The sequence below is a fragment of the Rhincodon typus genome, chromosome 24 (genome assembly GCF_021869965.1).
Source record: "Rhincodon typus isolate 14 chromosome 24, sRhiTyp1.1, whole genome shotgun sequence".
NCBI classification, from domain to species: Eukaryota; Metazoa; Chordata; class Chondrichthyes; order Orectolobiformes; family Rhincodontidae; genus Rhincodon; species Rhincodon typus.
The window spans coordinates 41,643,111-41,659,361 of NC_063355.1; the positions used below are offsets into that span (position 1 = coordinate 41,643,111).

At 42.5% G+C, this 16,251-nt stretch overlaps 1 protein-coding gene across 3 annotated transcripts in view; it reads left to right on the plus strand.

Annotated features, from left to right (window-relative positions):
• Positions 1-2,610, plus strand: part of ranbp1 (RAN binding protein 1) — a 16,444-nt gene extending 13,834 nt beyond the window's left edge. For all 3 annotated transcript variants that reach the window (XM_048611165.1, XM_020516892.2, XM_048611163.1), the window contains exon 6: positions 1,224-2,610. In XM_048611165.1, coding sequence (XP_048467122.1) covers positions 1,224-1,357 — 134 coding nt within the window. In that variant the 3' untranslated portion in view covers positions 1,358-2,610. The remainder of the gene's footprint in view (positions 1-1,223) is intronic.
• Positions 2,611-16,251: the final 13,641 nt, after the last annotated feature.

Consider the following 16,251-nt stretch of genomic DNA (forward strand, 5'->3'; position numbering starts at 1 on the left):
CTTTCCTCACCTTGCATTCCACTAGACTTGAGGTTAAGGAGAGTTTGATCTAGAGAAAATGTGGAGACCAACTTTGAAATTTGGGATCCTTTCTGCATGTTAGTTTTAATCAACTATTTGCTTTAATTGCTGATGTGTCTTTGAGTTAAACAAAAAAACTTGTTTTTATAAGAATATCTCTCATGTCCTCAAAATATCCGAAAGCATTTTATAGCCAGTTTTTGTTTTAGTGTGTTTATAGGATGTGAACATCACCACTAGCTAGGCCAGCATTATTGCCCATCGTGATGGAATCTTAGAATCCCTACAGTGTGGAAGCAAGCTATTCAGCCTATCAAGTCCATGCCAAACTACTGAAGAGCATCCCACCCCTGTAACCCTGCATTTCCCATGGTTAATTCACCTCCCCTGTGCATCCCTAGACAATAGGGGCGATTTAGTATGGCCAGTCCACCTAACCTACGCATCTTTGGACTGTAGGAGGAAACCAGAGCACCCTGTGGCAACCTACACAGACACTAGGAGGATCTGCAAACTCCACACAGACGGTTGCTTGAAGGTGGAATGGAACCCAGGTCCCTGGCACTCTGAGGCAGCAGTGCTAACCACTGAGCCACCCATACTCTTAATTGCTATTAAACAATCGGTGTTGGTGAATACCTCCTTAAAATGTCAGAAAGCCTGTCAGAATTATAGCTGTTTTACAATAGGTTTAATACAACTGAACGGTTTGCCTAGTTTATTTCACAGGGCACTCAACCATATCGCATGTGGGTCTGATGCTACTTGTAGGGCAGTTCAAGTGAAGACAACAGGTTTCCATTCCTGAATGTTAATGAACCAGCTGGGTTGTTAATGACAATTCACTAGTTGCTAGTTACCATTTACTGATACTGTTTGTTCCACGTTTATTTAATTAAATAATTCTAAATTTCTCCAACTTGGTGGGCTTTGAACTCTCAGCCCTGATTGTTACTCCAGTGACAATCACCGTGCCAAAATTTAGTTTTCAAGTACAGTCACTGTATTAGAGGAAAATATGATAGCTAATTTACACACAAGGCCCCATGTCGAGAGATGAGATAATTGGCCACATAATCAGTTTTATTTGTTTTAGCTGAGGATCCGTTGTTAGTCAGGGTGCCAGGAGATCTCCCATTTTCTTTTAAATAGAATTTATTCATGAAACCCTTCCACTCATTTCCTTATCTGTTTTCTATCAGGTGACAATGAAAGTGCAGATAAGGTTGCTGAAAAGCTAGAGGAACTATCCGTTAAGGAGGATAAAAAAGAATCCGCCAAAGAGGAAGAATCCAAGAAGAAAGAAGTGACCAGTGAAAAAACTGAAGAGAATTAAAATAATCCTGGTCCTTGTTTCCCTTTTTCCTTTTTTTTTTACAGCAGACTGTAATGAACTGGGTTTGGACACAGATGAGCCATTTTCTAGGCTTTTGCCCTGTGGTCCCAAATTGTTATGAAGAAATAGTACCTTCACAGAATGTCATTCCGCGGTCATCAACCACCATAAATGTGCTAATGTATTCCTTTTGAAACTGCTAGGAGTGTTAACTACTGCCTTATCTATTTACAGTCTTCTGAGAGAATAATTTAATTCTATTACTTCAATTCCTGAAAATTGGTGATTATAACATGCTTTACTGTGTATGACGACCATTTTTTATTTTTTTTCTCTGTGAATAAGACTCCAAAATGCCAGAATTCCCACATTGGGTAGGACATGGTTTATAACTAAATTAAATTCAGTTAAGTTGTATATGGAAAAAACTTGGTTTTTTTTTATATTTTTGCCCTATAGTTTTTGGATAAGTCAAGTATGACACCAAGTTGGAAGATTGAATTTTTTTTGAGTTTTTAAAAGAAATTTTACTGAAGGTTCCCCTCCCACTGTCTAAATTGGCTAAATTAGTAACTGACAGATTGCACAAGAGAAAGATTAGTGGTAAGTTCATTGCAGGCTTAAGTGAAGTTTTATTTCGAAAACTCTTGGACCTTGCAGATGAGGAAGAGACACTTCTGCTATAAGTTTGTTATGCTTGGTTAAAATATCCTGTTGAGGAAACTCTCAAGCAGGGTAGACTGATATGGTGTCAACTTACCAATCTATTTTCCTGTCCCTTTGGAGCTCCCCAGAACAATTGTAAACCAGTACAGGTCCACATACATTGCTGTCAAATCATACGTAAGATCTTGTACTAAAGCTGAAAACTGTGTATGATGACACCAACGTGACGCATGAATAATGCATGTGAAGAGAGATGGTGATAGTTTCACAGTGGGCCATTTTGATTTTCTGCTGGCTGTGGCTGTACCGCTAGTACATAGCAATACTTATATTTGTAGCAGTGTGACATTTGGCATGTACACAATTAGTTACACTGACAGAGAAAACTTCACTGAGAGAAAACTTCTCTTGACAGGTTTGCATATGCTTACCACGGACCACAAACATTTGTGATAATCTAGTTTTGTGTTGGAATGAACAAAACATCTGGATATAGTGTTTTGTAATTGGGAAACTTATAAAATGGAACTGTTGAAAATTGATAGGTCTCGTTAGGAAATTTGCAATAAAGATTTTTGCAAGCGGCATGCAGTAAAGTGAAGTTGTTTTCTTGCTGTCGACTTCATATGTAGAGTGCACGTCATCCCTGAAGATCGTTTGATCTAGGATTTGTCTGTAAATCATTGGTGTATTATGGAGTTGCGCTCCCTGGATTCTCCCAAACCCTTGCTTAATGTCTTCCCATTTTACAAACTCTTGAGCCTGAATAATTTAAATATTTGCTGAGTATCCAATTTAACTCTATTTCCTCTGCCCACCTCCTGCTCAGAAAGAAAACTGAATCCTTGGCCATTATCAACATTCATATTTATTCTTATCTGAAATCCTTTGAATAATTTATGGTGGAACAATACACATTGATAATCACAATAGTCTGTCTAGAATATAAATCTTCAGTATCTCTTTCTTGCAATATTTTCCATTCATCTTCCTAAAAAGTTAGTCATTCTTTATTTATAATGCCAAGTCAACACGTACCAATACCTTAATCAGGTGACTACGTATAATAGTCTGCACAATGAACTGAAGATATTTTGCTCAACTGTGAGGAGATATTGTAGTTGAGCCCAGCCTACCTTTGGATTTTGAACAAAGGTTTTCCAGCAGGAGTCACTGGATACATGTCAGGTCCTTAGTTATTTTGTATGATCCACATAAATCACTGCTCCATTGACAGATTAACTTCTTCATGCCAACACTCATACCAGGTTCTGATGTCTAGACAGGATGGTATCCATTGACCATAAGGAGTGTTTTATCTCCTTGCTTTATTAACGTGTCACAGGGTGAAGAGTGCAGTATGATTAAATTTTAATATTACACCCTGAAGAGGAGCTTACCTATTTATTTGAGCATGACGGATTATGATGGTAGGTGTTGTCCTGAGTTATTTATTCCTGGATTTCATTCATTGGGAAAATTAGGCAAAAGTTTTCATTTAAAATCAGTGTGTCTGGACTATGAAAATTTTTATATATTTCTCTGCAATATTGGCTACTTGCACACTATAAGCTGCAAGTTCCTGTTTGTATGGTTCTTTCCTTCCTAGTCAATATTTCAACAGACTAGAGAGAAGCTTTCATTTTAAATCTCTTCACTTTACTGTCTGTATTGTCAAAATTTCATAATTTGATTCAAATACTTATTTCCTAACCACTTCCAGCTTTGCAAGAACCCAGCATCTTTGCTATACTCTAATTCTGCCCTCCTGTGCATCCGAGTTTTTAATAACATCACCATTGGTGAATACCAATAGCAACCTAAGCTCATCAAGCTGAGAATTCCCTCCCTAAAACCCTCATCTCTCCCCTCCTCTTTTGAGTAGGTGTTTAGTTGTGTCTCAATATCTCTGGATTTTTTTTTGTCTGATGCTCCTTTGCAATGCCTTGGGTGCTTTAACCGTATTAAGTGTAAGTTCTGATATAATAGAATTATGTGCACTTTGACAGAACAACATAATTATAGATGTTGAAATCCATTTGATCCTATCTTCATCTATAAATTCATTCATTCCATAAACTTGATTTGAAGAATCTGCTGATTAAATCTTAATTTACATTTAGTAATTTGAACTGGTATGCCAATGATCTATTTGATTCACTTTTTCTTTTATATAACTATTTCAGTTGACTCTTTCAGATTACCACTTGGGTTCGTGCCTTTCCAGCTGAAAACAAAATTCCAGTATTCCCTCAGACTTCACATTTCCCTTACTAGGGATCAGCCTCATGGTTCATTTACGCTTTGTCTCCAATACTTTGGACAATTCTTTTCAAATGTTATACTCTGGTGTGGTCTGACCACACCAATGTACTGTTTGATCATTTACTTTTGCTGAACTCAGAGAGATCTGAGTGAGCTGGTACATGAATCAGTTAGTATGCAGGTACAGCAAGCAAGTGGTAACTGGAATGATGTTGATTGTTGCTGAGGAATGGAATTAAATAGAACATTTTACTGCAGCTATGCAGAGTGTTGGTGAGACAACATCGGAAGTACTGTGAACAGTTTGGTTGTCCATATTTGGAAAAAATGTGTAATTTAGAAGCAATTCAGAGAAGGTACATTTGATTCATTCTTGGGTTGATGGGCTTATGAAAAAAAACTTAAAACAGGTTAGGTCTATATCTATTGACATTTAGAAGAATCAGAGGTGACTGGATAGGTGGCTACCTGGGAATGTTTCCACTTATAGAGGAGACTAAAACTAAGGGGGTGTTGTTTAAGAGTAAGAACTCTCTTCTTAGAAACCCATGATGAAATTTTTTATAGAGGGTTAGCTGAGGCCGGACGCCAACTCTCCGACACCACCACCTACCGCCCCCTTGATCATGACCCCACTCCCGACCACTAAACCATCATCTCTCAAACCATCCACAACTTCATCACTTCAGGTGAACTCCCACCCACAGCCTCCAACCTCATCGTTCCCCAACCCCGCACCGCCTGCTTCTATCTCCTTCCCAAAATCCACAAACCTGACTGTCCTGGTGGACCCATTGTCTCTGCCTGCTCCTGCCCCACCGAACTTATCTCCACCTATCTGGACTCCATTTTCTCCCCCTTGGTCCAGGAACTCCCTACCTACGTCCGTGACACCACCCACGCCCTCCACCTCCTCCAGAACTTCCAATTCCCTGGTCCCCAACACCTCATCTTTACCATGGATGTCCAGTCCCTATACACCTGCATTCCCCATACAGATGGCCTAAAGGCCCTCCGCTTCTTCCTGTCCCGCAGGCCCAACCAGTCCCCCTCCGCTGACACCCTCATCCGCTTAGCCGACCTCATTCTCGCCCTCAACAACAACTCTTTCAATTCCTCCCACTTCCTACAGACAAAGGGGGTGGCCATGGGTACCTACATGGGCCCAAGCTATGCCTGCCTCTTTGTAGGTTACGTGGAACAATCCCTCTTCTGTACCTACACTGGCCCTATCCCCCACCTCTTCCTCCGTTACATTGATGACTGTATCGGCACCGCCTCGTGCACCCACAAGGAGCTCGAACAGTTCACCCACTTCACCAACACCTTCCACCCCAACCTTAAGTTTACCTGGACCATCTCTAATACCTCTCTCCCCTTCCTGGACCTCTCTGTCTCCATCTCCGGCAACCACCTAGAAACCGATATCCATTTCAAGCCCACTGACTCCCACACCTACCTAGAATACACTTCCTCCCACCCACCTTTCTGCAAAAATGCCATCCCCTATTCCCAAATTCTTCGCCTCCGCCGCATCTGCTCCCAGGATGAGGCATTCCACTCCCGTACATCTCAGATGTCCTCGTTTTTCAAGGACTGCAACTCCTGCACCCCCCCCCCCCCGCCACTCAGTGGTCGAGAACGCCCTCGACTGTGTCTCCCGCATTTCCCACAACTCATCCCTCACACCCCCTCCCTGCAATAACAACGAAAACAGAATCCCCCTCGTCCTCACGTACCACCCCACCAACCTCCGGATCCAACGCATCATCCTCCAATACTTCCGCCATCTGCAATCCGACCCCACCACCAAGGACATTTTTTCCCTCCCCACCCTTATCTGCTTTCCGGAGGGACCACTCTCTCTCCGTGACTCCCTTGTCCGCTCCACACTCCCCTCCAGTCCCACCTCACCCAGCACTTTTCCCTGCAACCGCAGGAAGTGCTACACCTGCCCCCATACCTCCCCCCTCACCCCCATCCCAGGCCCCAAGAAGACTTTCCACATCAAACAGATGTTCACCTGCACATCTGCTAATGTGGTATACTGCATCTGCTGTTCCCGTTGTGGCCTCCTCTACATCAGGGAAACCAAGTGGAGGCTTGGGGACCGCTTTGCAGAACACCTACGTTCGGTTCGCACTAAACAACTGCACCTCTCAGTCGCGAACCATTTCAACTCCCCCTCCCATTCCTCAGACGACATGTCCATCCTGGGCCTCCTGCAGTGCCACAACGATGCCACCCGAAGGTTGCAGGAACAGCAACTTGTATTCCGCTTGGGAACCCTGCAGCCCAATGGTATCAATGTGGATTTCACAAGCTTCAAAATCTCCCCTCCCCCTACTGCATCCCAAAACCAGCCCAGCTGGTCCCTGCCTCCATAACCTGTTCTTCCTCCCACCTATCCCCTTCTCCCACCTCAAGCCGCACCCCCATCTCCTACCTACTAACCTCATCCCGCCCCCTTGACCTGTCTGTCCTCCCTGGACTGACCTATCCCCTCCCTAACTCCCCACCTACACTCACCTTTACTGGCTCCAACCCCGCCTCTTCGACCTGTTTCCTCTCCACCTATCTTCTCCTCTATCCATCTTCTATCCGCCTCCCCCTCTCTCCCGATTTATTTCAGATCCCCCTTCCCCTCCCCCATTTCTGAAGAAGGGTCTAGGCCTGAAACGTCAGCCTTCCTGCTCCTCTGATGCTGTTTGGCCTGCTGTGTTCATCCAGCTCAAACCTTTTATCTCAGATTCTCCGGCACCTGGAGTTTCATTAGCATCTGGAATTCTCTTTCCCAGAAAGCAGTGGAAATAACTTTAAAGACCAAGCTGGATTTTTTGATAGACAAGGAAGTCTAGTGTTCAGGTGTAACCAGAAAGTGGATATGAGATCACAACCAGGTTATCCATAACGTTAATGAGTAATGAAGTAGGTTCGAAGGGCCAAATGAGCTATTCCTGCTTTTGAAGTCCCGTGTTCTTTAAAATTGTCTGAGGCACTGGCAACAGTGGTGGTGAAAGTTGTTTTTTTTTGCCTGGAAGAATGTTTATTGTGGAGATTCCCAGGGATCTGTGTTAGGACCCTCGTTCTTCCTCTGAAATATTAATAACTTTGTCCTTGGTATACAAGGGACAGTTTCAAAATTTGCACATTGCAAAACTTGGAAGTATTATTAACAATGAAAAGGGTAGTGTAGAACTTCAAAATACGATAGGTTGGTGAATTATCTCCTAAGATTGTTCTTTTCTGCAACCCTTGGAAAAGTGGTTCCCAATGTTCCAGGATTTTCCTGAAGTTTTTCGGGAATGAAAGATCATACTCTTAGATACAGTTCTGAGTAAACTTTGAAGAGCGAGATCGTGGGGGAGGTTGTTTAAAAATTATAATTTATTACTGATTTATTTGTAACTATTGAAGATGGATAAAAAATGTAAGATGAAATTGGACGAATTTTTGGCTGTGGTAGGTCATATGATTAAACCTTCGGGAGTACACTGAAACTGAATTGGTAATTCTGTTGAACATATAATGGGGAGGCAATGGCCTCGTGTTGTTATCGCTGGACTGTGAATCCAGAGACCAAGATAACATTTTGGGTTTGAATCCTGCCACGGCAAATGGTGGAATTTGAATTCATTAAAAATTTTTGGCATTAAGAATCTTGTGACAACTATGAATCTGTTGCTAATTGTCGGGGTGGCGGGGGGGGAAGAACCATCTGGTTCACAAATGCCAACTACCATCCTTACCTGGTCTGGACTACATGTGACTCCAGATCTGCAGCAATGTGGTTGACTCTCAACTGCCCTCTGGACAATTAGGGACGGCAATAAATGCTGCCTAAAAGCGACACCCTCATCCTGTGGATGAATAAAGAAAAAAATGTTTGTTTTAAGTTTTCCAGTGTTGCGTCCTCTTCATACTTCTCATGGAATCAGAAATTAGTTTTGGCCTTGATCCAAATTAAAGATTACTGAAGTACAAGCTTTTCTTCCAATTCCGAACTGTTAAACGTTTCTTGTGTTCTCTTGATTGCTAAGTTTTATATGCCATCTACCCTGATGTCCTCCATCAAGTGTTGGTTTAAGCAGTTTACAATTTTCCCTTTGAAATTACTTGTACTTTTGCCCCTCTCTTCCAATTGTACATCTCATCAGCATTGGAAATATCAGCAATCTAACGGTTTTTAAGCAAGTCCAAAGCCAGAGAAAGGGGGAGTGGGGTGAGCAAGAATAAAATAAAGTTCATGATGGAGTTTAAGGTAGGAGAAATTAGGAGATAAAAGGGATAATGATGCAAAGAAAATGGTGATAATGGAGTAAGTGAAGATCTGGAAGATGAATAAATGGTAACAGTAAGACCATTACCAGTATGAGGTTGAACAGGATTGACACCTTAGGGAAATATTCTGAGCTCCATAATGTCATTGAAGAAATGGATTGTTGGTCATCCATTTGTAGAGTAATTATATCTCCGAATTTGTGTCCCTGTTCAAATGTAACAGACATACATAGTTATCAAAGAAGCACTTCTACTGAGTTCTATATGTCACCATAATGTGGAGGTAACAGTGTTGGACTGGGGTGGACAGTCAAAAATCATGCGACACCAGGTTATAGTCCAACAGGTTTATTTGAAATCACAAGCTTTTGGAACACAGCCCCTTGACAAAGGGGCTGCGCTTCCAAAGCTTGTGATTTCAAATAAGGACTACAACCTGGTGTTTTGTGATTTTTGACTTTATATGGCACCGTGGAAGTGTTTCCTTGGAACTTCTCACTGTCCAACAGTAGTGAGAGTATGTTGTCTAATCTTCTGCACTGATGAGTTAGATGCAATTGCATTGGATGAGACTGATGGGCAGAGTAAGACATGAAATGCTGCATTCGACTTTTTCTTCCAACCTTCAACTTGCAATACTTTTGTGCTGTACCTTGCTCAAAATGTAGTCGGAACCTGACATTGTGAGGACAGCAGGAATATCTAACATGTGAACATTTGAAAACAAAACCCTGTCTCCTAAAACAGGGGAGAACGGAAAAGGAAATACTGGTGAATTTGACTCCAGTCAGGTGCATAGAGGGCACCAAAAATTAAATGAAACAATAGAAGAAACTTAAAAGTAATGTACAAAAGTAACATTTTTGAAGTTGTAAGAACAATTTAACATCTTCAAGTTTGAATTGTTTAGTTTTTCAGAGAGTTTTATTAGCATTGCATTGATAATTATCACAATGTTGCTGTTAATAGTGACAGAACGTTCTACATTATTTTCAATCAAACTGTTCAGACCTGTTACGATGCTTCCAGAGCAGCTAAGTCTTGAACCTCGAACTTTTAGCCACAAGATAGGGGAAACTGCCAGGAGAACCCCACAAAGCAACACTGACCTTTCCACAACAAGTTTAATGTGCAAGTCCATCACTTCCTTAGGCTGTGGGCAAGACATCAGTTGTGTAAAGCAAGCAGTTTAAAATGACCATGTTCCAGCATGCAATTTATGTTATAACTTTTAATCTGCTGAATTTGTAGGCTGACTTGTATTGACATGTGGATGTTATTAATATGCACCATTATTTTCCAGCTCAATCTGGCTCATTATTGTTTTCAGTTTTTTCTTTCTCCTTTGATCAGTCTGAAATTTGGAGACAGTTTGAGAGTGTTAATAGAATCCCCACTGTGTGGAATCAGGCCATTCGGCCCAACAAGTCTACCACCAACCCTCCAGAGATTATCCTACCATTATCCTATTCCTGTAATCCTGTGTTTCCCATAGCTAATGCACCTCACCTTCACGTCCCTCCTGAAGGCTGCAGTAGAGTTTCCCAAGCATCAGGCAATTTCTCAAACTTTATACAATTGGCCAATCTTCACAAGTTAATCTACACAATGATTACTGATAACTTATTCAACCATAGAAGTTATCACGGTCAAGTCTGATTTTAGGCCAAAATTTGGCTGATTTTTGGCAAATATCTTTTGGGGAATTTCAAGGAGGGTTTCCCTCCATGAGCTTAAGCAAGTTATTTCACCAAATTTTGTGATGCCCACCATACTATGTATTCACCATACCCCTACGGTGCCACACTTGCACAATCATGGGCTCATTAGCAGCGGAAGTACTCACCAGTACTGGAACCTTCTGGGATTTATATCACCAATGCCATGTTTAAAGCCCAGCTGTGCACCAGGTCATTCGCTGCCAGTTAGGAATAGGCCTTCACAGAACAGACTGTGGGAGGAACGATGAAGAAAAGCTTGAGTGCACACAGTGGTCCAGTTGATACTTCGCTGGAAATAGAAACTCACGTTCGCAAATAGACGTGTTGACATTTACAGCACAGAAGGAGGGCATTCAGTCCATCATATCTGCACCAGTCAACAAAGATCTGAATGCCCTAATCCAATTAGCTCATTGGATGTGGTCCATAGCTCTGGAGCGTGTGACAATGCAAGTGATTATCTAATTACCATTTAATACTATGAAAATTTCTGACTCAGTCAGCCTTTCAGATCATGAGTTTCAGACCCTGCCACCTTTTGAGTGAAAAAGCTTGTCTTCAATTTTCATATTAGCCTTCCAACCTCTTCCCTTAACTCTATGTTCCCTGGTTATTGACCCCATTACTTATGGAAAAAGTGCCCTCCTATCCAGCTTATCTATGGTCCACATAGTCTCTTGCATGTCTGTCAAGTTGCTTCTATTTCACATATTTTATTTTCTATTTTATGTGATCATCTTTGTGATTGACTGTCACTGTAACAAGGTACAAGAATCAAGTTACATAGTATTCCTGTCCTTAGCACCATACCATGTAAGAGCCCAGTCAAAGGGAATGTTACTCTTAACACAGCATTACATCTTGTTCAATGTGGAAGCATCACTTGCTGGAAAGTCTTCAAACTGTTGAAAGCATTAAATTTTATCAAACAACAGCAAAAGTGAAGGAAGAACAAACAGGAAGAGCTGCATTTAATTCTGGGAACAAACAGTGGCTGCTTGCCTTTTGAGCAACAACAAATCTCCAGTCAATCACTGCAGCAAGCTCAGATTTAGCAGAACCACTGTCAGTGAAATCCTGTCTGGCTTGTTGTCCCAACTTTGTCCTGTTCTATCATGCTGAAGGTGATATTCCTCCTGTGCAATGTCCTTATCTTCCTCCTCAGCAGACTGCTGCTGCTCTCCTAACTCTTTAGCCCTCATTCCATTCCATCCTGTTTGGCCTGCTCCAGTTGTGCAGAGCACAGCATGGTAGAATTGCTGGGTACATTCTATCTGGATTGTACTCTGAGGCTGCCTCCCCCTCACAGATCCAGGCATCAGAACGTTATCTTCAGGAGGCCTGTTGTCTGCTGCACAATGGCCATGGTGGAATTGGCCCTGCCTGCTCTTATGTATCTATGCTTGGCTTTAGTCAGGGAGTTATATATTGGAGTTATCAGCCATAGTTGCTTGCATAGCATTTGTCTCCCAGGAAACATTCTTGTAAGGCACCCAGCACTTGAAACACAGCAGGAACGTGAGATTTTTCAAGGATGTAGGCATTCTAGCAGCTCCCAGGGTAGCTGGTGCAGCATTCTTGCATGTAGTACCAGTATGACAGATGACTTGAACATTAATGGACTGGAATCCTTTTCTGCTGATGAAGTTTTCTGTGTTGCGACCTGGTTCTCAGTGCAATGTGTGTACAGTCTCTAACACTCTGCCCCAGGTTGTGGGTGAAGCTGGTTGTGTTGGAAATCGTCCGAGTGGCAGCACAGATGCTGTCACTGGGAATGGGATGAAGCAGTTGATCTTGTGTTGGTACAGCCTTTATACTTTGTGGGCTAACGATTGTGAGATCCCACACAGGACCACAGTGGCTCCTTTGGAAGCAGCATAGAAATTTAGTGCAGCTGTCACCTTGACAACCACGGTGATGGGGATGGCCAATCAGCCCTTCAGCTCACAGGTCCCACTGAAGCTGACGGCATCATCTGTGACAGTGTGCTGGGACACCCTCAGCCCACAGCAACACTGTATCTGAGTAATGTGAGCAGTGAGCATTCACATCACTCACACATGATATTTAGCATAGTCCTCAATACTGTGGACATGGAGGAGAACGACAAGGAGGGCTATGGAATGCCACAATATGAACCTTTGATATAGCTGACCTTATTCCGATGGATGCAGCACAAACCATGCCATGCAAATACAATAAGTGTTTGTAAGTGCACTAGGTTTATTGAAACTTTGCTCCACCACCCTCCACATCACCCAAGAAAGACAATATTGTATATAAGAGAATATTGGCAAATACATACAATTCAAGATGAGAGTCAATCAACTCTTGACCTTGTGCAGTCTGAGACTTTGGATTGTGTTTGTGAATTGTGACCCACAGATGACATGTTTAAAAATACCTCAGATTATTTCTGCTTCACAGAGTTGACTATGGTCAATTTATAATGACCAATGATATATCAAAGATAGTAGGAACTGCAGATGCTGGAGAATCCGAGACAACAAGGTGCAGAGCTGGATGAACACAGCAGGCATCTGCTCCAATGATATATCAAAATTGCTTTTGGCCAAGACATGTAACCCACATAGTTGGATATAGTATGGCATATGTTTCACATTGCAGGTGCTATAATTACTGGTGCCTTCATCCCATACTGTGTCACTGTTAATGATCGTGACCACCTCGTGGCCAATAGTTTGTGATCTCAGTCTAGGGTTCTGAACACAATGACATGCCCTGAATGAAAACCATCCCCCTTTGACTTGACTGAGGACTGCTCCCTTTAGACTTTGGGACATGCCCATTTGGTTGGAATACACATAGTGTGTTTGCCACATACACTACTGACACATGCTGTGGGTGAGACATTGATGTAGCACAGTGCTATATAGCAACGTGTCCAACCCCTTGACTGCTAACTGCTGACAACCATGACAAGCTGTCTGACTTTATATCTGTGTCAAACAGCAATGCAAAACAGAAGTGCTACGAGTCCGTAAGCGCCAAAAAAAAGGCAAGACAGAGATACTGTTAGTGTACAAGTAGGTGTGAAGTGAGTGAGTGCTAAGAGAATAGACAAAGAGCCCTGAAGTACACGCTGCTCCAATACATGAAAGAGGATTATCCCTGCATATAACCAGCCCAGCTGCAGCATTGCACCGGAAGGTCTTTGTGGTCTTGAAGTGCAGCGTTAAAATGATTACTATGTTCAAAGTTAGTCCAAAATGCACCGAAGTGATACAGCAAGGCTGGTTATTGTGTCTGATGCTGACAACCATGAATGGGAGGGAAGGGGGGAACGTGTGGGGGGTGTGTAGGTGGTCACTGCCCATGCAGCACATCTTGAGATGTTGGGGACTTCTGCCACGATGGTCTGGACCTAGTGATGAGCTGAATCCAGCAGGAACCCCCTCTGATGTTCATGCTGGGAACTGGCACTGTTTGGTCTTTTGCTGCCACATGGGAGAATAAGAAGTTGCATATAAATGAGGTGAGATTATGTACTGATATGATGAGATAGGGAAGACAAGGGCCTAGTGGAATTATCGTTAGACTATTAACCTAAAAACCCAGATAAAGGTCTGGGGGCCAAGGTTTGAATTCTAACAATTCAATGTAAATAGAGTCAAAGAGATGTACAGCACGGAAACAGACCCTTCGGTCCAACTCTTCCATGCCGATCAGATATTCTAAATAAATCTAGTCCCATTTGCCAGCATTTGGCCCATATCCTTGTAAATCCTTCCTTTTCAGATACCCATCCAGATGCCTTTTAAATGTTGTTATTGTACCAGCCTCCAACACTTTCTCTGGCAGCTTATTCCATACACACACCACCCTCTGCATGAAAATGTTGCCCCTTGGGTCCTTTTTAAATCTTTCCCCTCTCACCTTAAACCTATGTCCTCTAGTTTTGGACTGCCCCACCCTGGGGAAAGAACCTTTCTATTTGCCTGATGCATGCCCCTCATGATTTTATAAACATCTATAAGGTCACCCCTCAGCCTCTGACACTCCAGAGAAAATAGCCCCAGCCTATTCAGCTTCTCCCTCTGCTCAAACTCTCCAACCCTGGCAACATCCTTGTAAATCTTTTCTGAATCCTTTCAAGTTCCACACATCCTTCCTATAGCAGGGAGACCAGAATTGCACGCAGTATTCTAAAAGTGTCCTGTACAGCCGCAACATGACCTCCCAACTCCTATACTCAATGCATTGACCAATAAAGGCAAGCATACCAAACACCCTCTTCACTACCCTTTCTACCTGCAACTCCACTTTCAAGGAACTAAGAACCTGCACTCCAAAGTCTCTTTGTTCAGCAAGACTCCCCAGGACCTCACCATTAAGTATATAAGTCCTGCCCTGATTTGTCTTTCCAAAATGCAGCACCTCACATTTATCTAAATTAAACTCCATATGCCACTCTTCAACCAATTGGCCATCTGATCAAGATCCTGTTGTAGTCTGAGGTAACCTTTCTTGCTGTCCACTACACCTCCAATTTTGGTGTCATCTGCAAACTTACTAACCATTCCGCCTATGTTTTGAATTAAAAGTCTAATGATATCCATGAAACAATTGTTGATTGTCATAAAACCCCATCTGGTTTACTAATCTCCTTGAGAGATAAAAATTGCCATCCTTGTGTTTCCAGACCCGTAACAAATAGTTGACCCTTAACTCCTTTGAAGTGGCCCAGCAAGCCATTCAGATACATCAACTACTAGAAAGTCTCAAAAAAAGAATGAAACTAGAACAAACTCAGCCCTGTCAACCCTGCAAAGTCCTGCTTACTAAAACTGGGAGCTAGTGCCAACATTGGGAAAGACTAGTCAAGCAACAGCCTGACATAGTCATATTCATGAACCACACCTTACACACAATGTCTCAGACAACACAATCACCATCTCTGGCATGGCCTGTGCCATCAGGAGGCCCTGCAGTGAGTGTACAGTCAAGAGGGAGCCCTGAGAATCCTCAACATTGAGAATGAACTCCATGAGGTCGCTTGACATCAGGGCAAACATGGGCAAGCAAACTTCTTGCTGAGTTGATCTATCTGCACTTCTCCATGTTGAACACCATTTGGAGGAAGCACTGAAGGTAGTAAGGATGCAGAATGTACTCCGGATGAGAAATTGAATAACTACCATTGAGTGGCTCAACAGTGACTGAGCTGGACAAGTCTTAATGGACATAGGAGCTAGACTGGGTCTGCAGCAGGTACTGAGGGAACCAACAAGTGGAAAAATATTCATTCTTGACACTTAGTAACAGCAGTACCCAAAATTCATTACCACTACCAGCCTGAAGGAGAGCGCAGCAGATTTGTGAGAACACCAGTATGTTCACATTCCACTCCAAGCCTCTCATCATCCTGGCTTGGAAATATTTCATTGTTCCATCAGCGTCGTTGAGTGAAATTCCTGGAATTTCTTCCTGCAGCGCATTGTGGGTCTACCTACAGCACAAGGACTGCAGTGGTTCAAGATGGCAGGTTAACACCAACTTCTCCAGGTCAATTATGGACAGGCAATAAATGCTGGCCCACTCAGCAACCCCTTAATGAATATTTTAAAAAGTGTAAACGTAGGCAAATAATCCTCTCACTGCTCAATTGTGAGATTCTCAACTCGCTGTTCAACTTCGGGTGGAAAACCGGACAGTTTTTTCAATGTCAAAAATATACCTTTTCCAATCTTACCATATTTTCTTAACAACTCACCATTGCTCATGTGGTTCAGGTGCTGCTAAAATTCAGCCCTTTGTTTTTATTCAGTGTTCAAATTATTTGCATTTTATAGGAGGACTCACAGGATTGTGATCATGAACGTGCATGCCAACTGAGTACTCTCAGAATTGCACATCAAAGTTCTTTGATCAAATGTCTCATGACTCAGTGGTAGTGACCCTACACCTGGCTTCAAGTCCAACCTGTTGCAAAAGTGTATC